The sequence below is a fragment of the Pelophylax lessonae genome (genome assembly GCF_965119305.1).
Source record: "Pelophylax lessonae genome assembly, chromosome: 12".
NCBI lineage: Eukaryota > Metazoa > Chordata > Amphibia > Anura > Ranidae > Pelophylax > Pelophylax lessonae.
In genome coordinates this window covers 208,683,870-208,707,784 of record NC_138779.1, presented here as the reverse complement: position 1 = coordinate 208,707,784, position 23,915 = coordinate 208,683,870, and the positions used below count along the sequence as shown (strand labels likewise).

At 41.4% G+C, this 23,915-nt stretch overlaps 1 protein-coding gene across 1 annotated transcript in view; it reads right to left on the bottom strand.

The window, feature by feature from the left end:
• Nucleotides 1–4,578: 4,578 nt before the first annotated feature.
• Nucleotides 4,579–23,915, bottom strand: part of LOC309569011 (uncharacterized protein) — a 168,933-nt gene continuing 149,596 nt past the window's right edge. The window contains exon 6 of the mRNA XM_082274771.1: nucleotides 4,579–5,010. Coding sequence (XP_082130897.1) covers nucleotides 4,781–5,010 — 230 coding nt within the window. The 3' untranslated portion in view covers nucleotides 4,579–4,780. The remainder of the gene's footprint in view (nucleotides 5,011–23,915) is intronic.

Below are 23,915 nucleotides of genomic sequence, written 5' to 3'. Positions count from 1 at the left end.
CTCTAATCTCGGAGAGGTAGGATAGGTTAGATGTACCAGAGCTCTAATCTCTGAGAGGTTGGATAGGTTAGATGTACCAGAGCTCTAATCTCGGAGAGGTAGGATAGGTTAGATGTACCAGAGCTCTAATCTCGGAGAGGTAGGATAGGTTAGATGTACCAGAGCTCTAATCTCTGAGAGGTTGGATAGGTTAGATGTACCAGAGCTCTAATCTCGGAGAGGTAGGATAGGTTAGATGTACCAGAGCTCTAATCTCGGAGAGGTTGGATAGGTTAGATGTACCAGAGCTCTAATCTCGGAGAGGTTGGATAGGTTAGATGTACCAGAGCTCTAATCTCAGAGAGGTTGGATAGGTTAGATGTACCAGAGCTCTAATCTCGGAGAGGTAGGATAGGTTAGATGTACCAGAGCTCCAATCTCGGAGAGGTTGGATAGGTTAGATGTACCAGAGCTCTACTCTCGGAGAGGTAGGATAGGTTAGATGTACCAGAGCTCTAATCTCGGAGAGGTTGGATAGGTTAGATGTACCAGAGCTCTAATCTCTGAGAGGTTGGATAGGTTAGATGTACCAGAGCTCTAATCTTGGAGAGGTAGGATAGGTTAGATGTACCAGAGCTCTAATCTCTGAGAGGTTGGATAGGTTAGATGTACCAGAGCTCTAATCTCGGAGAGGTAGGATAGGTTAGATGTACCAGAGCTCTAATCTCGGAGAGGTTGGATAGGTTAGATGTACCAGAGCTCTAATCTCAGAGAGGTTGGACCTCCAACGTTTTTTGACAAATATGGATATAAGAATAATTACACCGATAGTATGAAAGTATGTGGGGAAATATATATATATATGCACGTACATTTCAGTGCATAAATAGAATGGAAAATAGGAAAAAAGAATAGGATAGAATAGAATAAATTAATAAAAATTAAAAAATAAATAAATGAATAATAATACAATAAATAAATAATAGAATAAAAAAAAAAACAATATACTAGAATAATATAGAATAAAATTAAAAGAATATAACAGTCTTCCAAAATAGGTATTTTGAAAAGAATAAAAATTTTAATCGAATTTGAATCAAATTTGAAAACAAATAAACCGAACAAAATGAATTCCAGAAGACGAATTAAACAAATTTTAACAAATTTAACTAAACAAAATTATTCAAATAACGAATCGCAAAAGGAAAAAAAAAACATTTTTTTTTTTCATTCTGTACATGTCAACTGGTCCTTGCAGCATCTTTTCTTCTATAGTGTGGTGGTTGCAGCTCCTCTGACGTCATCAAGACCGATGTAGAGCTTATAAGCCTGACCTGGATGTTGAAGGACAGTAAACTGCCATAGCATAGGGGAGGAGTGGATACAGCTGGCTGCCAAGGAAGTGGAGGATCAGGTAAGTAAAAGTGCTTTTTGTATCCCCCTCAAACATAAACTACTATTTTTTGTTCTCCCCAGTAATGGGTTTACAATCATTCTAGGTACATCAAAACAAAAATGTCGAAGTGCCAGTTCACACTGCAGCGGCATGACTTTGGGGGAGACCTGTGAAGTCGCGTGCACCGCGACTTCGGCGCGACTTGCACGGACTTCATAATATGAATGTCTATGCAAGTCGCTCCAGGTCGCCCTGAAGTAGTACAGGAACCTTTTTCTAAGTCGGAGCGACTTGTGTCGCACCTATTAGAACGGTTCCTGTACCGAACAATGGGAGCGTGACCGGATCAGTGTGAACCGGCACTTAAAGTTTGTTTTCTTTGGAAAGCAGCCATAGCCTAGACAAATCTCCCAGCATGTTACAGGACCCTCGCTCTATGTGTGAAAGCAGTGGTCTCCCTGCGGAGGTCTATCATGCCCTTTACTGAGCCCAAGCTTTAGATCTGATTACGCAAGACACTCCGAGATTGATTAACACTATAATAAAAATAACATTTAGATGTTATTTTAATATTTACAATCTACTTACTCTTTGCTACAAGAGCCAAAAGCACGCCCAGCAGAATTCCAATAAAGGATCGCATTATACAGCTTCCCATAGATTGGTGTAATTTGTTCCGAAGTCTCAGTCTTTTCTGAAATTTTTCAGGTAAAATCTTTAATCATGTCATAAGTAGTTGCAGGTGTGGAGCAAAACAGGAGAAGACTCTTCGTTGCTTTGAAAAGGTTTGAGATGCTATCAATAGGTGTGACTAAGATGACTTTTCTAGCTTTCGGAACAAACAAGTGTAAGCAGATATTTCGGTCATGCTAATACATGCATGACATATGTCTGACAGCCGCAAAGGTCAAGTTAAGTTACGAATGAATCTTACAAACTTTAGCCAATATTTCTATCTAAGAATCTTTGCGGGGCTTAAGGCAAGGAAATGTGCAAGAATGAACTGTCGGAGGCAGTATATGGCAACAAATTATTATCATATTATAATACAGTGTTTATATAGTACCAACTGTGTTAACAATGTTTAACATTATAAAGGGAGACAATACATTTACAATACAATGTCATATATATGTGGGTTAGGAAAGCCCTGCTCCTGAGAGCTTACAATCTAATAGGGAAGGGCAAGTAGTACAAAAGGCAAGTGTGAGGAATACACTGATGAAAGAATTAACAGTTCAGTTGTTAGGTAATTCCCTGATTCAAAGATTCCCTGAAAAGATGAGTTTTATTCCAATGGATGACGTCCATTGTGATGAAATGCGTCGGATAATCACGAATTATATCAAAATAGAAATCACGCTGGCACATCCAATATCAGCAGCTAGCAAAAACAATTGAAAAATACAGACAAGAAATGGAACAAGTGGCGCAAGCTGTTAGCACTACATAAAAACGATAGTCCATATAGTAGCACATGAAGGCTATGATAAAGTCTTAAGGTGAAATGAGGAAATAGTCTGAATGCTCAGGGCCAGCCTGTTGGGGAGCAGAAGCAATCTCCAAACATGCAACAAACAAAAGAGAAAACAGGCGCCTCTGAGTTAAGACTGCGATTTAATATGGCAAACAAGTAATAAAAACTTACATCAAGGTAAGTTTAAGCAGACAAGATGGGTCCTTCCGGTGTCACACCGGAGCTCACTGCCTAAGCGGCCATCTTGCTCGGCGGTCGCCACGCACCCTTGACCCTTTCTATGTTTTAAAAAACCTGGTTGATCCTGCCTGTTCCTGTGTCCCCTATGTGAATAGACCACAGTAATTATGGCTGCTGATCCATGATACTGTGGTCAGTTTACATGCCTCCATCATTCCACTGTGTTAGAGTTTCTCCTCTCTCTCCCCTCTCCCCCTCCTCTGCCTGTCAGTTCCTAGCGTGTGAGTGATCTCCAAACCCACCCCTCCCCTCCTTCTGCTATTTCATGTGGCAGTAAAGTCAGTGAAAAGCATTACTGCCAGACCCTCTGGTATAGCAAGGTATAATACACAGTGTCAAAGATTTTTAAAAATGATGCTGCTAAATACTATATTTCAGAGTCCCACTGTGTGGTCATCTGACCTCCGGCCACTCTTCTCCCTCAATCTAAGGACGATAGCAGGAGGGGCTGAGTGGACAGCATAGCGGTCACACGATGTCCCGACTCACGTCACAGGGGAATCTCAGCCCCTCACGCTGTAGTCCTTAGACTGGGGGAGGAGAGCTGTGGGAGGTCAGTTTATGGTAAAAAAAAAATGTCCCAGTATTTTTATAGTTCCCTCAACCCCCCCTTTATACTTACCTGAGTCCTGACTCGATCTAGTACTGTGCCCATTTCTAGTGGCTTCTCCTCTCTTCCAACATTCACATAACAGAGAGGCAGCAGTGGGAGCCATTGGCTCCTGCTGCTGTCAATCAAACCCTGCAAGCAGAGAATGGGAGCGGGGCCAAACCATACTTTATGTGTCTATGGACGCACACGCCCAAGCTTGAGATCGATGTGCCCCCATGTCTGCCCGTATGTATGCCGCCATAGCAATTAGCAATTAAGTGGTGTACAGAGAAGAGAAGAAGCCAAGAGGGCCAGAGGAGGACTCCAGAAGAGAGGGTTCAGGGCCACTTTGTCCAATACCACTGCACAGTACATGTTTGTTATTTTTATTTTATCTTAGCCTTTACAGTCACTTTGAGAGTCGGTTCACACTAAGGCACTAAGGCGACACGACTCCTTACTACTTTGGGGGCGACTTGTGCATTACCATGCACCACGACTTCGGAGCGACTTGCAGGGACTTCACATAATGAAAGTCTATGCAAGTCGCTCCGAGGTCGCCCCGAAGTAGTACAGGACCCTTTTTCTAAGTTGGAGCGTCCTATTAGAACAGGTGCTGTAACGGTCAATGGACCGCAAGGGAGCGCGCCGTGTCAGGCTGACAAGTCGCCTGACAAGTCGCGTTAGTGTGGACCAGGTCTAAGTCATGTTTCAGGAATTGTAGTTCTAATGATACCAAAAGTGTGTTACTTTGTTACAATAAGAATGATTGAAAGAAAGGAAAAAATGTATGCAGTTTGAAAAAACGAACATTTTTATTTTTAAAAAAGCTGAACTCCAACTTTCAACAGCTTCCCTCACTCCCTGCCCCTCCCTCCCCTTTGATGCCCCTTGCCTGAGAGGCGGATCTATGACAGCTTGGGTCCATGGTAAGTAGGTTGGATGATGATGGTCCTTATCCAATCAGAAGAAAGAGGCCAACAGAATGATTGAGTGAACCTTCTGTGGGGGAAACTACCAGAATAAAGGTGAGTATTGCAGAGAAAACTGTTCTTTTTCACATGGGCACATGCTTTTTTGTTACTGAAGTACCCTTTTAAGTTGAAGTAATCAAAGTAATTGTTCTCAATACAAACTGTAATTTAAAGAATAAAAGACAAATGGCTGATGGGAGGTAGAAGTGAGTTTGGAGACCCATTATGCTTCCACTAGTGCAGCGGAACCGGACATCTGTAAATATTCTGTTGACGCTGTAATATAGGTTGCCGAGATCGCAGATGCTTTTTGTGGCGCAACCACGATATGCTGTTGATCGTGGCACAGCCTCTGAAAAATTCAAAATATCAATTATTCAATTGGGAAATGTATTCTAAAATAAATTCTTCAAAACCTAGAACTAGGCAAATAAAGTAAATAAAAACAGAATAAGTAAATACTGGAAAAGAAGGGTGGCACTCACTGGTGTCTATAAAATACTTCGCTCTATGGATGATGAACTGGAGAGTGTCTCTTGAATAATAATAGCATTTATTGAAGAAATTGAAAATAAGCATATATATATATAAATATAAATTGTGTCAAGCCAGTCCCGAAACTCCCAGACCTCCTTAGAGTGCTGTGGGATTCCCTAATGAGACCAAGGGGAATGCTTGGTGGTGGAGGACTTGACAAAGCGCATGCGCGCGAAACATGTAGTTGCGGCAACCAGAAAACGTGTGTTGATGCCCGTAACCAGCCCGACTTCCTATCACCAGCTGATCGGCACTTCCGGAGACGCGATCCTCACGTCACTTCCGGTTACCGCGGAAGATCCGGCGGATCCGGCAACCCGGCGTAGGAGAGTTCCATCCGGCTGTGGGTCTGTGTGACGGCCGCGCGCAGTGCCCGCTCCAGCCGAGTCTACTACAGTGGCGTTTGGGGATCTTCATCCCCCACCAGGTACCATCTGCTGTATCAAGCATTCCCCTTGGTCTCATTAGGGAATCCCACAGCACTCTAAGGAGGTCTGGGAGTTTCGGGACTGGCTTGGCACAATTTATATTTATATACTGTATACATGCTTATTTTCAATTTCTTCAATAAATGCTATTATTATTCAAGAGACACTCTCCAGTTCATCATCCATAGAGCGAAGTATTATATAGACACCAGTGAGCACCACCCTTCTTTTCCAGTATTTACAGTTTGTGACATCATCCCATGTTAAGGGTCTGGCAGCCTTGGTACTGAATTATTCAATTGGTTATTGACACGTTACCATATTGTTTGGGTCCATGATTACCCAGGGACTTATCTGCAGGATCAGCGCCTGGACTATTTTTTTGTGTTTATAAAAACAGAATAAGACTTACATAGTTACATAGTAGTTGAGGTTGAATAAAGACAATAGTCTATCTAGTTCAACCTGTGTAGGTGTGTATGGCCATCATCATTTCCCATACCCCTGAATGTTTTGATCCTTGAGATGTACATCCAAGAGTCTTGAAAGTAGCCATACTTTCTGCAGTTACTACCATTTGTGGTAGAGAATTCCACAGTCTTGTAGCCCTTACTGTAAAGAACCCCCTGCGTAGCCTGAGGTTAAAATGCTTCTCCTCCAATTGCATTGTATGGCCTTGTGTCCTCATGCGTTCCCTGCAACTGAATATTTTTTTTTTCTATGCTGAGATCACCGTTTAGGTATTTATAAATCTCTATCATATCCCCTCTCAGGCGTCTCCTCTCCAGGGAGAATAAATCAAGCGATTGCAGACGCTCTTCATAATTAAGGTCCTCCAATCCCCTAATCAGTTTAGTTGCTCTTTTCTGGACTCTTTCCAGCTCCAACACATCCCTTCTGAGGATCGGTGACCAGAACTAGACAGAATACTCCAGAGGTGGTCCGGCCAGTGATTTATAAAGTCATAGGATTATAGATTTATCTCTGGAATATATCCCCTTCCTTATGCATGCTAATATTCTGCCGGCTTTGACAGCTGCAGCTTGACATTGCATGCTATTGCTAAGTCTATCTTCTACTAAGACCATAGCTGCACCGGCTTTAGATATACATGTTCAGGGTTTGCTCCCCCAATTTTTTGCTTGTTTATTGTGCTTTTATGTTTTTAGTCCCCAAATGCAATACCTTACACTTCTCCACATTAAACCTCATTTGCCATGTAGTTGCCCACTCGGCGATTTTATTCAGGTCATGTACTGGCCATTGAATCTTACTAAATGGAAACACAGTTTTTGGGGGAACTTTAAAATGTGTTTGTTTTATTAAATTGCTTATTTGAAAAATGTTGTGAAGGTAATCTTATAGATTGTTTGTATGCACACAAATGATTATGCCGGTTAGAGACTGTATCCACAAATTCAATGTGCCCATATTTCTAAGTGGTACACCAGTATGCAAGATTACACATGGGGAAGCCATCATTTGTTTGAGTCTTTTGCATGATAGCCTTTCTTATCTTCATCCACCAATAAGGTGCTGAAGTTAGAATGTTTTCACATGTAATACAATATTGCTTGGATCAGCTAGTTTTGCTTTTAAACAAACCCGTATTCCTTTATGTCTACAATATCAGTGTATGTTTCTTGCTGGCCTTACATGTCCATGTACACTAAATGGTTAAGTGTATTTGGAGACCCCTCCAAATGATTGAGTTATGGTGTTTCCAGTGAAGGGTACTGTTAATACTACAGCATACAAAGACAGTTTGCACAATTGTTTTCTTCCAACCTTGTGTTTGGGGAAGACCATTTTCTGTTGTGTTGTGTGTGTTTATCTGTATTGCCGGGAACCGACAATACATTACAGCCGCGAGCAAGTTTAAATTTGTTCATTTAGAAATGTCAGTATTGCTGCAGCAGGCTCCATACATCCTACAAATGCACCACTTTACAGGCACATTTCAGGGAACCCCCAGGAACGATATTTAAAGGAATTTGTCATTTTTATTGTATCACTTTAAGCATTATTAAAATCAACGATTGTTTTAAAAAAAAAAAAAAATTGTTGCATTGATACATGTCCCCCAAGGCAGTACCCGGGACCCCATACACTTTCTATGGCAATAACTTGCTTATAAGCCTTTAAAACGAGGACTTTTGATTTTTCATTTTCGTGTCCCATAGAATTTAATAGAGTTCGCTAGAACATTTCCCCTTGTTTGAGATGTTCTGGTGCGAACCAAACAGGGGGGTGTTCGGCCCACCACTAGTAAGGTGTATTCTTCTCCTTGACCTTCATACTAACATACAGTGAGCTGTAGACATAGTAATTGTTAGAAGGGGTTCCCTGAGACTGGAATATTATTTAAAGGGTTCTTCTCTATTAAAAAGGTTGAGAAAGGCTGCTCTAAAGAATCTCGTGTATTGTACTATTTCGTTTTGTACCTATTTTTGTACCACTTTATGATTTGATTTTGTATTGCTTTACTTTCTCTGTTTTAAGTAAATAAAACTGCATTTGTTAAAAAAATAAATACTTTCCTCATCTAATATTAGTACGGGGTGAATGATATGTTAACCACTTGCCGACCGCTCACTGGAGCTCTACTGCGGCAAAGTGGTTAGTTCCCGTCCCACGATGTAGACCTATGTCGCTGGACTCATCCCCTTGTGGGCGGCGCACGCGCGCCGCCGGAGGCTCGCTCCCGCTGTATTCAGTCACAGCGGGAGTCGGGCCAGGGGAGGAGCGGCGGCGATCGCCGCTGCTCTTCCCCGATCGTCGGGAATTCGAGTCTGGAGATCCGCCCGCTTGTGTAAACAAAGCGGGCGGATCTCCTAAGTGACAGACAGTGATAGATTGCAGGGTTCAGCATAGCTGAACCTGCGATCTGTCCCTGTGTCACTCAGTCACCTCCCCCCACACACATCAGTAAGCACCAGGCATACATTAACCCCTCCCTCTCCAATAAAATTAACCCCTTCCCTGCCAGTGTCATTTTTACAGTAACAGTGCATATTTATAGCACTGATTACTGTAGTAATGTCACTGGTACCCCCAAAAGTGTCGCAGTCCCGCAAAAAAAATTGCAGATCGCCGCCATTACTCGTTAAAAAAAAAAAACACCAAAAATGACAGAAATCTTTCCCTTAGTTAGTAAACGCAATAACTTTTGCGCAAACCAAACAAAATATGCTTATTGTGATTTTTTTTACCAAACATAGGTAGCAGAAAACAAATTGGCCAAAAATTAAAAAAAATTTGATTTTTACATTTTTTGGGGGGAATTTCATTTAAAAAAATGTGAAAAATATTGTTATTTTTTCAAAATGTACGCTATTTTTTTGTTTATAGCGCAAAAAGTAAAAATCGCACAGGTGATCAAATACCACCAAAAGAAAGCTCTGTTTGTGGGGAAAAAAGGTCGTAAATTTCGATTGGGTATGGCGTCGCACGACCGCGCAATTTTCAGTTAAAGTCGCACAGTGCCGAATCGCAAAAAGTGGCCTGGACGTAAGACGGCAAAATCCTCCGGTGGTAAAGTGGTTAAAATAAAGAATGTTCTGAGCTAATGTTGCCTCCATCTGTTATACTTACCACTTATGCGTGTCGTCTGAAGAAGACACGTGTTCTCATCCCCTGTGCATTGCATGGTATCTGAAGAGTTACACCAGGGAGAATATAAAGACAAGCAGGATGGGCATTTCAATCCATTGGACACTGAGTTATAAGATGGCACTAAGAGAAAAAAAAAAAAGAAATTGAATATGTTGGCATAGAATTAAAGTCCACATATTTTTAATGGTAAACATTGTACAGTCAAAGTTCCTAACAAAAATGTTACCCAAAGTTATCATATTCCCGATATGTGTCTGTTGTACCATGTACTTGCATTAAAAAGTATCCTGTTCTTTTATATTTGTTCCTTTTTGTGAAATACCTTTTGATTCTACCAGCCCCCCTGCTTCTGTTTCAAACAGGCCGTGGTGGATCATGAAAGCACCCCCATAACAATGTGGACAGTTTTCTGGCTGTGCTGGGTGAACAGCCTACCTGCCCTCAAATCGCCAAGACTTGTGATCACACACCCCCACCCTGCAGTAATATTCACTGGGGAGATCAGTGTAATGTTGTTTCTCTACCCACATCTCTCTAAGCCCCTTATGCAGATGAAAACAGAGATTATGTGATCACTTAAAGAAAAGAAAAGATGGTATTTAAAATTTATAAATATATAGTCAGGACAGCCATCAGAAATGATGGGGCCCCTTGCACAGCTTTAGTCAACTGAAAAGCAAGGGGGATAAATGAAGGTGTGTGGAAAACAGCCGGTCCCTAGTTTGTACCTTACACAGCTTTAGGCCTGGGCCCCTCGGACCTGACCCCTTTATTCACAGTTTACCCCTTTAATTAGGGTCCTCAAATCTCCCTCCCTTACATCCGGTTCCCCAGTGTCCTCCTCCTTTCATCAGTGTTCCCAGAGTCATCCCCCCATACATCAGGATCCCAAGAGTCCCTTCTTCTTATGTCAGGGTCTCCAGAGTTCCCCCCTCGCCTTACATCAGGGTCCCCAGAGTTCCCCCTCCTTAAATTCGGGTCCCCAGAGTTCGCCCTTACATCAGAGACCCCAATTTCATTAGGCTCCCCAAAGTCTTCCCTTACATTAGGATCTCAAAGTGCCCCCTTACATCATGGTCCCTAGAACCCATTTCCTTTCAATAGGGTCCCCAAAACAAAGATAGAAGGGAAGAGCAAAGTGGGTTAAGGAGAGTGGAGAGCTTTAAGAAAATAGTTGGGGTAGTGGAAGGGGAGGAGCGAGCATTGTGAAGACCCCAGCTTACATCCGGATCTATTCCTTCTCATTGCAGCAGTGGGCTACAGGACAGGTAGAAGTTAGTAGGCTGAGCACTGGGACCAGATAAGTTTGGAGGAGGAACTTCCTCCTCCTCTGAATGCTGGTGCTTGGAGGAGGGGCAAGCTCTGATTGCTGCACAGCCTGTGGTAGCAGTTACACTGACTGGGTATTTGGCAGGATGTTCTGGAGGGGTTTAGACCCAGCAACAACTGGTTGGTTGTGCCTGGGCCCCTTGGGACGTCTGGGCCCCCTATATGTGCATGGACTGTTCCCCTCTGATGGCAGCCCTGTATATAGTAAAATGTGTACCTGTGCACAGGAATATCTCAACAAATATTAAAAGGTGCTAGTTTAAAAAGTGCTTATTTAGTTTAGCTGCTGCTGATCATGGAGGCATGGGCCTCACAAAATATTTGATGTTGTATGGGTGTAAGCGTTGCTAATATGGGATCTACTACAAAATGCTAGTGCTAAATCAATGCAATCTCAAGTGCAATATTAATATCATGAATCTAAATATACAATCGATCAAACAATAAAGTGCAATTTATAAAGTGCAAATCATAAAATGTCTTTGGTGCTTAAAAAGTGACAGTGCTTAAAAAAACCGTGCTTCCAAAGTGCCGGTGCTTGAAACAAATATCGGTGAATCACTTTGTGCTCCCCTCTTGAGTCCCTGCTCACCAATATTATGATAGGAATCAGCATACAGTGCTAATTATGGGCTGTAAAGAATGGCAATAATGCTCCTTGGTGGCATTTTTGGTTCCAAAGACTTCAATGGAAATGCTGCAGAAAACACATAGTGCGTTTTTGATGCATTTTGCATTTTTTAATCTGCCCAACAACAAATTGGGCAAAAAAAAAGCATAAAAAATGCAAAATGCATTGAAAATTAGTGAAAACCGCATCACGTGTGTGCAAAAACGCACCTCAAAAAGCATTGCAGAAATGGATCAAAAGCGAACTGCATAGGTGTGAATCTGGCCTTAAGGAGAGCCTCCCTCAAGGTCAACTACTAGTGCAACCATGTTCATTACTCACTTGCCATCCGCCCTATAGCAGATTTACTACTACAGGGGGGTGGGGGGGTTCTCCTGTGCAGAACCACATATATACATGATTCTGCACTTCCGCCTGCAGGGGAATTAATCACAGCAGAAGCCGATCTGTGGGTGTCGGGTACTGGATGTCCTGCGGCACCCGCCAATCGCTAGTAAAACACACAGAACTGAGATCTGTAAACAAGGCAGATCTCCGTTCTGACAGGTGAGAAGGAATGGATTTTTTGTTCCTGCAAAATAGGGACAAAAAAAAATATCACTTCCCTTAGTAAAAGCACCCCATACAGTACACGTATAAACACTGGTTAGGCACACAGTTAACCCTTTGATCTCCTTAGCATTTTAACTCCATCCTAGCCAGTGTCATTTTTACAGTGACAGCACATATTTTTAGCACTGATCACTGTATTCGTGTCATTAGTTGCTGCAAATTGTTAAAAGCACCAGTTAGTGTCTGATTGTCCACTGCAGTATTGCAGTCCTGCTGCAGTGTGTGGTGTATGGTCTGAGAACTGACAGGCTGACCCCCCCAGTGGCAGCACTCATACGTCTATTTCCCAAAGACAACCTCTGGATATGACGCTGAGCACGAGCACTCAACCTCTTTGGTCGAGTATAGCAAGGCCTGTTCTAAAGGGAACCTGTCCTGTTAAACCGCTGTATGGTCATGGCCACTGTGCTGCAGCTCAGTTTCAGGGTCTTGGCAATCTTCTTATAGCCTAGGCCATCTTTATGTAGAGCAACAATTCTTTTTTTCAGATCCTCAGACAGTTCTTTGCCATGAGATGCCATGTTTAACTTCTAGTGACCAGTATGAGAGAGTGAGAGCGATAACACCAAATTTAACACACCTGCTCCTCATTCACACCTGAGACCTTGTAACACTAACGAGTCACATGACACCAGGCAGGGAAAACAGCTAGTTGGGTTCAATTTGGACATTTTCACTTAGGGGTGTACTCACTTTTGTTGCCAGCGGTTTAGACATTAATGGCTGTGTGTTGAGTTATTTTGAGGGGACAGCAAATTTACACTGTTATACAAGCTGTACACTCACTACTTTATATTGTAGCAAAGTGTAATTTCTTCAATGTTGTCACATGAAAGGATAGAATAAAATATTTACAAAAATGTGAGGGGTGTACTCACTTTTGTGAGATACTGTATATATATATATATATATATATATATATACTAATTACCTGAAAATGAAACAATTAAACAATAAAACAAATCGATTAGTTACTTATAACGATTATATTTTCTGCAGAAATAACAAATGACCTGAAAACGAATTAACGTAACATAACGAATATAACTGTATGAAACTATATATTTTACGAATGAAAAGGAAACAAAACAAAGTTTTCTGCAGTACACAAGTCTAATCAATGGCTCCACTCCCATTTAGAAGGTAATATGCACCTGTAGCCTCGGGTGATGCTGTGGCCTGCAGTTAAAGTGGTTCTAAAGCCTAAACATTTTTACCCTAATGCATTACTTGCATTAGGGTAAAAAATGTTTAGGCATCAGCATCCCCCCTCACCCCCCCCCCAAACCGTTTTACTTACCTGAACCCTTCATATGATCCAGAGATGGGCACTTCTACAGCTCTTCTCTCCTCTCACTTCCGGGCCTAGCTGGATTTTCTGAGGAACCGGGAGCCATTGGCTCCCAGTGCTGTCAATCAAACCAGTGAAGAGGGAGCAGGGAGCGGGGCTGAGTCTCACGGTCTGTGTCAATTGCGTGCCCTCGTGGGAAGCCACCTGGACAGGGAGGAGGCGCAGGGGAGGACTGGGCCAGGGGGCAGGGGGGCAATTGCCCCCTGGGCCGCTTTGATGCCCTGTAACAAGGCTGCACTGATTCTGCCACAGACATGCCTAAAGGATTCCTGGTGAAGAGAAGTAAAAAGTCCCCACCGCTGACCTACTGAGGGTGGGATAAAGAAAAGGACAGAGAGCAGACCCCCCCCCCCCCCAGCATGGATGGTGTAAACTGTGTCTGAGCAGAGGCCGGTTCTATGCCCCACTGGAGACTCTCCTCCCCCAGCCAGCCCCCACCGAGCTGTCCCAGCTCCCCCCCCAACTGTCCCCTGATTCAGCCGATGGATAGAGAGTACCTGGAGCGGAGATTCTGGCTGGAATGGGGGTCAGAAGGAAGCCGGGAGGGGGGAGAGTGGGAGGGGGGCCGAATCGCTGCACCATGGGCCTCTGAATTGTACTTGCCCCCTGGGCCAAAAGTTGCCAGTCAGCCCCCGGAGGAGGGGCCAGCCGTGCTGACGGGGGACCAGAGAAGAGGAGGTTCATGTCTGCTCTGTGCAATTCACTCATCCATTTATCAGAGCAGGTAAGTATAGATATGTTTGTTATTATTATTTTTGTTCTAAATATTTACCTTTGCAATCACCTTAGGCTATTATCCAGTTAAGGTTTTCCCACTCTCATTGGGGGGTCCATTTGCCAGCAAACCATCTGAGATGGTAGCACAGTGGCCATGGAACCACAGAAAGCCATAAAGCGTGTACTGTATGTGTTTAACTATTGTTTCGTTTTTTTCAAAAAAGTTACAATTATCTGTAGTTCAGCAAGATACAATATTTTGTAAAATAAAATTCTGTAAACATTCAGAGAGATCATACATTTTGTAATAACAGTATCACATACAACATAAACAAGGTTAATAATCAACTTATGGCACTTTTCCACTGCAAGTACCGGCTAGTACCGGCTCGGCTCTACTCGGCCCTGCTTGGCCCGGTTTGCTTTTCCACTGCGGTACCGCATGGTATAGTATCGGAACGGTTCGGTACGGTACGGTATAGGTTTGCTTTTCCACTAAAGTAGTACTAAAGTTAAGTGGGTGGGATAACAACGGGGTGGGTGTGATTCTCTGACCAATCAGTGGCTAGTAGTGACTGCATGCAAAGGATTGTGGGATATGGTACCAGTTTGGTACCTGTTGGAACCACAATCGAGTAGGTACTGTTTTTTCAAAGCCGTACCGTACCGTACCGTTCGGTTCCATGCAGTGGAAAAGCAAACCTATACCGTACCGTACCGTACCGTTCCGACCCTATACCATGCGGTACCGCAGTGGAAAAGCACAAAAGCGTGCCGAGCCGGTACGGTTCCATGCAGTGGAAAAGCGCCATTAGTGAAAACGACACTGAAGGAGGGAAGGGATTGGAGGGGACCAGGGTGGGAAGATAAGAGATTGCCACTCTCGCATGGGACGGGAGGAGAACGTTAACTAGTTAAGGGAAGGATGACCCTGTACTGGCTAAACAAAGTTGCTAAGTCGCTCGTTATAAAAGGTATTGAAAGTAGGGGTAGGGGAAAGAGGGAGAGTGGTGTCTATGAGATCCACCATGAGGTAACGGAGAAACGATGGTCAAATGTGTCCTTAAGAAGGAACTTGGAAGGGGTTGCCTTATACTTTTAACCACTTAAGCCCCGGAAGATTTTACCCCCTTCCTGACCAGGGTTTTTTTTGCGATTTTTTACCGCGTGACTTTAACGGACAATTGCGGATGTGCGACGCTGTACCTTTTTTTCCCACAAACAGAGCTTTCTTTTGGTGGCATTTGATCACCTGTGCGATTTTTTGATCATGCGCTATAAACGAAAAAAGAGCGTCAATTTTGCAAAAATAACAATATTTTTCACATTTTTTTATATGAAATTCCCCCCAAAAAATGTAAAAATCAAAATTTTTTAACATTTTCAGCCAATTTGTTTTATGCTACATATGTTTGGTAAAAAAAAAAATCGCAAAAAGCGTATTTTGATTGGTTTGCGCAAAAGTTATCGCGTTTACTAACAAAGGGAAAGATTTTTGTCATTTTTGGTGTTTTTTTTTTTAACGAGTAATGGCGGCGATCTGCGATTTTTTTTTGCAGGACTTCGACATTGCGGCGGACAGATCGGACCCCTGACTGACATTTTTGACACTTTTGGGGTTACCAGTGACATTACTACAGTAATCAGTGCTATACATATGCACTGTTACTGTAAAAATGACACTGGCAGGGAAGGGGTTAACTGTATTGGAGAGGGAGGGGTTAAGTGTGTCCTAGGGGCGTGTTTCTAACTGTGATGGGACATGGCTACTAGTGTAAAAACAGAGATCAACGGTCCTACATAGTAGAACCGTCTGATCTCCATTCTTACACAGGGGAGAATGACAGGCGGCTTGTTTACATCAGCCGCCTGCCTTTCTCCCTTCCCGGCGAACGATCACGAGTGACCGGCGGACATCGGGTCCGCCGGTCACACGCACTGACTTGTTAGGGAACGAGCCGGGGCGGGCGCGCGCTCGCCCGCTATTGGCTCACAAGCCAGTGACAGGCTAGTGACGTACCGGTACGTTACTTTGCCTGGCCGGGGCTGACCGCCGCAGTATATGTACTTGCGGCAGTCGGCAAGTGGTTAACCTTCCTAATGTGTTGGATATTGAGGCCGTTAAATACCATTCAGTTTAACTATTGTTTTGTTTTTGTTGCTTTTTCTGGACTCACCAAACTATTCCACTGGTATAAAGGATGTGCTTTATTTTAACTTCCAATGATGTCTTCTGAACTAATTATGTTAAATCCATTTTTGAGTCACAGTCAATATGGTTGTACTTTAAAGCCCTGACAACAGCAAAAAACATTCTATCTAAATTTGGATAGAGCAGATAAGGGATTTTTTTTGCTGCCTGTGCACCTATTGCATTACAGAACAATTTACAGCAAAGAAAAAAAGCAGGAGAAGGGTCTTACGGGAGGGCAAAGCTGGAATGCAGTAGTCAGTGGTACAACACGATGTTCCTATCTTCATCTTCTTTCCAAAGGGGAGGCTGACACTTCCACTCTTGTCACACTGGCTTACATTTGTACATAACATGGTGTAAACTGTCCAGCTCATACTACCTATTGGAAAACAAAGTGAATTATTTTTTGCAAATAAAATCAAAGAGCTCAACACATTTTTTGAGATTCTATAGGCTGCATTTCATTTTATAAAAAAAAAAAAAAGAAAAAAAAATGTTTGCCCATTAACCACTTTACCACCGGAGGATTTTCCTGCTAAAAGACCAGGGTTTTTTTTGCGAATTTTTACTGCGTGACTTTAACGGACAATTGCGCGGTCGTGCGACGCTATACCTAAACGAATTTCACGTCTTTTTTTTCCCACAAACAGAGCTTTCTTTTGGTGGTATTTGATCACCTGTGCGATTTTTTGATCACGCGCTATAAACAAAAAAAGAGCGTAATTTTTGCAAAAACAACAATATTTTTCACTTTTTTTTATATGAAATTCCCCCCAAAAAAATGTAAAAATCAAAATTTTTTAACATTTTCGGCCAATTTGTTTTACGCTACCTATGTTTGGTAAAAAAAATCGCAAAAAGCGTATTTTGATTGGTTTGCGCAAAAGTTATCGTGTTTACTAACAAAGGGAAAGATTTTTGTCATTTTTGGTGTTTTTTTTTTTAATGAGTAATGGCGGCGATCTGCGATTTTTTTGCGGTACTGCGACATTGCGGCGGACAGATCAGGCCCTTGACTGACATTTTTGACACTTTTGGGGGTACCAGTGACATTACTGCAGTAATCAGTGCTATATATATGCACTGTTACTGCAAAAATGACACTGGCAGGGAAGGGGTTAACAGTATTGGACAGGGAGGGGTTAAGTGTGTCCTAGGGGCGTGATTCTAACTGTGCAGGGACAGGTCTACTAGTGTAAAAACAAAGATCAACAGTTCTACATAGTAGAACTGTCTGATCTTCACTTTTACACAGGGGAGAATGACAGGTGGCTTGTTTACATAAGCCGCTCTGTCTTTCTCCCGCTGTACCGGCGATCGTAGTGTGACCGGCGGACATCGGGTCCGCCAGTCACACTCCCGCACTCCTCCGTGAACGAGCCGAGGCGGGCGCGCGCCTCAGCGGGTGCGCGCCCGCCCGCTATTGGCTCTAGAAGGAGTGACAGGCGAGCGACGTAGACCTACGTCACTCTGCCTGGCGGGGGCCGACTGCCGCAGTAAATATACTGTGCGCAGTCGGCAACCGGTTAAGGGCAATGAGTAAGGTTCTCTCTCTAAAGTTAATCTCCCTCTGTAAGGTCCATCTACCTCCCCACCAACTGGTACTCAACTTCTATTCTCCCATGTGATAGTTCTGGGACCTAGCAGCCAATCACTATAACAAAGCACTGTCACATGTTGGAGGGGGTAAATGCATTTTATCCTCTTCATTCCAACAACAGGTATTTTGGATTGAAGGAAGAGCAGAAATGAATTGGGAAAGTATCAGTGGCTGCTTGATTTTTCAGTGCTTTTGTGTACATTCTCTTTGTGATGCAATTTAATATCTGTTTTTATTATATATCATTATAATATTTTTATATATAATATAATTATTATATTTATCATTCGTATGCCAATTGTTGACCTGACAAACATTATATATATATATACATATATATATATATATATATATATATACACATATACATACACACACACATATATATATATATATATATATATATATATATATATATATATATATATTTATTTAAATATATATGTGTATATATATATATATTTATTTATTTTTTAGTACAGGCCCTAGAAAATAAAATGGGGGTCATTGCAATTTTTTATGTCACACAGTCTTTGTGCAGCAGTTCAATTTTTTGGGAAAAATACATTTTAATTAAAAAATAAATATATATATATATATATATATATATATATATATATATATATACCCTAATTTTGGGGAAAGTATAAAAGAAGATGTTACACCAAATAGATACCTAGCATGACATACTTTAAAATTGTACACGCTCGTGGAATGGTGACAAATTACGATACTTAAAAATCTCCATGGGCGACGCTCTAAAAATTTCTACAGATTACCAGTTTAAAGTTACAGAGGAGTCCTAGCGCTAGAACCATTTACATATACGGGCTTGATATACGTATGTGTTTACCACTGCGTGCGAGCACGGGGAGAAAAAGGGTGCTTTAAAAAAATGTTTTTTATTTATTTTATAACTTTTATTTTATTTTTACACTGTCCCTTTAAAAAAAAATCATTTTTAGTGCAATCACAAGGATGTAAACATCCCTTGCTATAACAATAAAGCATGACAGGTCTTTATAGAGAGATCTGGGGTCTAAAAGACCCTATATCTCTCCTCTACCCTTAAAAGCAAAAGATCAAACAAAATTGATCTTTTGCTTTAAAAAAATGGCTTTATTAACATAGGGTTGAGACCGGAAGTGACGTCATGACTTCTGTCCAGTCCAGGGATGAGCAGAGACAATCTTTCCTTTGCTCATCTCTGTGCCCAGACGCCGCCAGCGTTGGATCGATTCTTGGGCTTCATGATCAGCCTGAAAACCACTGGAAAGCTGCTTCTTAAAGCCATCCGAAAGTAGTGAATGAGCCACTCGGACCACTTTTATCAGAAAGACTGGTGCCTGAGGGAAAAAAAAAATACCCGGGCTATGGCATCTAGCTGCAGACATAACCCTGGTACTAAACATCAGACATGGGAGTAAGTCACACATGTGCAAGTCACAAGCAAGTCTCAAGTCTTAACCTTCAAGTCTCAAGCAAGTCCCAGGTTACTGTGGCGAAAAGCAAGCAAGTCAAGTCGAGTCCCTGCTAGAAGTCAAGCAAGTCAAGTCAAGTCATTTATTTTGGTCAAGTCACAAATCAAGTCAAAATACTGATCTACCCCAATTTTCACCTTTAAATCAGTTAAAAGTCAGTGGTCAGGAAAGGTTTTGTTTTATTTTCAACATTAACAAAACCGCTTAGTGCTTTTTTCTTGGCATATTAAAGAAACACTTTGAATGCCCAAACAGCTCAAAATCCTTCATCCAGTCATGTTTCAACACCACAGTCACTAAAAACATGTTAAAGTGGGGTACACACTAGTAGAAAATCTGCCGAATATTCCCGTCCGAGGTAAAATCGTCCGATTTTCGGCTAGTGTGTACACAACTTTCAGCAGCCGATCCCGACATTTTCAACAAAAAACAAAAAAACAAAAAGGGACAAACACCAAAATTTTCATCGCCCATCCTCAGCATGACCAATTTTCGTTTAATGTGTACACAGTACGTCCGTGAAAAATTGGCTAAGAAAGACAGCGCATGATCAGAAGTGATAAATCTCAAAATTTCAGAATAATCCGAAGCGCAGTTCCACGAATGATCCGAGATCAAAAGCCACGCCACATCCGCAAGAAGGAACTCAAAGACATGGCCTCGGGGGTCACACGTATACATACTTACATCACACTCTACAAACAAACGTCAACAACAAAAAAAAAAATCGGACGAGAAATTTAGTGAACATTTATGTACGGTCAACTAAAGATGGTTGTGAACGCTGAGCATGAGAGAGAAAAATAGGAGGATATTTCATCCGATTTCCATCAGTTGTGTAAGTATTTCCATTGTTAAACAGCCAGTGTCCTAAAAATCAGAACACACTGAGGTGTTTTAAGTGACTGTGGTGTCAGAAACAGAACAGGCACATTAATTTAGCTTTAACACATCTTGAGAAAATGCAAATATTTAATAACTTAAAAAAGTAAAGTAATTTTCGAGTCATATGTCTCAAGTCAAAGTCAAGTCTCGAAGCCATGAATACCAAGTCAAAGTCAAGTCGAGTCTTTTATTAATTTTAGTCAAGCAAGTCTCAAGTCCTCAAACTGGTGACTTAAGTCTGACTTAAGTCAAGTCATGTGACTCAAGTCCCCCACCTCTGCTAAACATCAAAGTAACGATGGATTTTCCCAGTTAGGATTTCGGCAAGTGATTACCATTCTCTAATTTGAACAAACAACTGAAGTTTATAGGACCAGTTTATTGTTATTATGTAATGTTCTAGAATTTATAGTAAATGCTAATATGCATATTTACACATCATTTTTCATCATTATGACTATGTTTCATGTTTATTCTTGTAGCCATGATGAGGGGGGGAGTGGTGTTGTCCCCTAAACGCACTGGCTTCTAACTTTTTTCACCAGCAATTTCAATTATCTTGGACTCTTTCATCTTGTTTTGGTCCAATTTTACTTTGTATTTCTTTGGTACTTGTACACCTCCATCCAATCCCTGTTTTAACATTTTTGAGTGGTGTTGATAGGTGGTATAAAATGCAGCTCAACTGCCTAAATTTAACACCTTTGTGAACGAGGCCCAAAATCTCTATGTATTTCTGACCCATGCCGCAATTTGACTTGTGATTGTTTTTGCTAGAAAATGCATCTTTTTCATATTGTAATTGTCAGATACAATGACAGCATAAAAAAAAAAGAGTAGTAATAATAATAACTCCTGAAAGACTTTTTTTTTTTTTTAATGTTTGCACATTTGTCATGAAATTAAAGTCTTATATGTAAGTAAATTAGTCATAATTATATCAAGTTAACTGACACTTTGGGGTTTATTTACTAAAGCTAGAGATTTCTTTGGTACTTGTACACCTCCATCCAATCCCTGCTTTAACAATTTTGAGTGGTGTTGATAGGCTGTCAGGTAGTGGTATAAAATGCAGCTCAACTGCCTAAATTTAACACCTTTTTGAACGAGGCCCAAAATCTATTTGTATTTCTGACCCATGCCTTGCTTTGACTTGTGACTTGTGTGTTTTTGCTAGGAAATGCATCTTTTTCATATTGTAATTGTCAGACACAATGACAGCATAAAAAAAAATAGTAGTAATAATAATAACTCCTGAAATACTTTTTTTTTTTTTAATGTTTGCACATTTGTCATGAAATTAAAGTCTTATATGCAAATTAGTCATAATTATATCAAGTTAATTGACACATTTGGGTTTATTTACTACAGCTAGAGAGGGCAAAAATAGTCACAGTTATGCAAAGAAACCAATCAGCTTTCAACCTCAGCTTGTTTAGCTAAGCTTTTGCAATACAACCTGGAAGCTGCTTGGTTTTTCTGCATAACTGTGACTACTTTTGCCCTCTCTAGCTTTAATAAATAAACCCCATCTTGACACTGCTAAATTTGCCCTGAGCATCTAGGCACCAAGGTATTTTGGTGCAATAAGGGTTTTTCTAATTTAGCGTGGTTTATCTTATTGCCCCAATATGCAATTCAGAAAAAAAATGGGATTACTAAACGTTAAACTACTGAGATTTTTTAAATGCTTACATCATACAAAGTTGTGTTTTGTGATTAATATTCTAGGTGGAATCATTTTATTTAACAATTGCATTTATTTATTTATTGCAGGCATTTATATGGCATTGTACTTTCAAATCCATCCCTGCCCTCAAGGAGCTTACAGTCTAAGGCAGTGATGTTGAACCTTGGCACCCCAGATGTTTTGGAACTACATTTCCCCATGATGCTCTTGCACACTGCAGTGTAGTTGAGCATCATGGGAAATATAGTTCCAAAACATCTGGGGTGCCAAGGTTCACCATCACTGATCTAAGGTCTCTATTTCATGTTCATACATGCATACTAGGGTCAATTAAGACAGGAGACAATTACCCTACCAGAATGTCTGTGGAATGTGTGTGTGTGTGTGGGGGGGGGGGGGCAGAGTACCTGAAGGAAACCAACTCAAACATAGGAAGATCATGAAAATTGTATGCAGATATTGTCATGACTGGTACAGTTATTTAAACAGGCATTTTTTTGTGGCCATTCAACTAACCAATAGATATGTGCCGAACTATTCGCCGGCGAACATCGCTTGTTCGCGTTCGCCTTGCAAATAAAAAATTCATTTAATTTTACTTCTGTAATATAATTGCAGTTGCCTGCCAGTGAGTGTCAGGTCCACAGACTGTACTGTGCCCACTGCCCACCACTCATATAGGGTGGCACAGCACCTTGCAGATAAAAAAGTCATTTAATTTTTTCTCTGTAATATAATTGCAGTTGCTTGCCAGTAAGTGTCAGGCCCACAGACTGGACTGTTTGCGGTTGTTTGCGGTGCGTTAAACGGGGAGTTTGATCTGTCAGAGTTTGGTCTGTCACAGTGAAGCGGGCGTAACCCTTACACTACCTGATTGATACAACATCATACCTGATCGTATACACACACTGGATGTTTTAAAGCACGTTATTCCATACAATTTAGGAATGTTAGGTGATTTATGCCCTTTATGGATTAAAACCCGACTCTGCGTCAACTACGTAATTTTCCTTGGGAGTTTTGCCATGGATCCCCCTCCGGCATGCCACAGTCCAGGTGTTAGTCACCTTGAAACAACTTTTCCATCACTATTGTGGCCAGAAAGAGTCCCTGTGGGTTTTAAAATTCGCCTGCCTATTGAAGTCTATGGCGGTTCGCCCGGTTCGCCCGTTCACGAACATTTGCGGAAGTTTGCGTTCGCCGTTTTTCGAACGAAACATTTTATGTTCGCGACATCTCTACTAACCAAATAGTTTTGATTTAACTTTTTTCGAACATTGATCTTACCATCACTGGTATATATATATGCAGCTCCACACACAGACCTGTGGTGGCAAATCCTAGTGTAACCACTACATGAGGTTGTTAATGTAGAGGTGCACTCCATACAGGAAAGTGAGTAACCTACAGAGAAAGAAATTATGAGCACGGATTAAACTATGCACATTGTATGTGTTCATTCACATTTTAGCATAAGTATCACAGATATCCAACATTGCAATTACCCCCTCTCCTGGATTAGCTCTACTAAACCCAACAATAGAATCCTTCCCGCAACGTGTGAGACACGTAATAACACACATCCTCCTAGCAGCTAGACTTACTATTACCAGACACTGGAAACAACAACTTCCACCCTCAACAGTAGAAAACCCTGGACCTAATCAACAAACACTGCTCGAAACAATGTTTGCATCCAGTAAAGGTTCCTATGGAAAATCACTCTCCATATGGCAACCTTGGTTGCAATGGTACAACCCAACTCTTCAACTATACCCACCATGACCATACTAAAAACAAAAGGTACACACAATGATACTCTACCAGTCCAGTGAGACAACCCTGGTTATGAACTTGCCGACGGTATACACCTTATAATTAATAGGGATACTAGACTGTCTGTTACCAGATAGTGACTTGAATTCCGATTTTTTTATTGGAACATTACTACACCTCACCGGCGAAAGGTCGACGGGTATTGTTTTTTCACTGTTTTTCACAGTTTTTCCTTATTTATTTTGTATCCTTTTATTATTCTCTTCACAAATGTAATTCACTCAGCAATTGGTTTTCTGTATTGTATTAAAACATATTCTTTTCTTAACCCTCCTCTTGTGTTAGGGTCAAAACTGACCCGTTTTCAGGTTTTGAATGTCTATAAGTATCACATAAATTTGTTTATTGCAT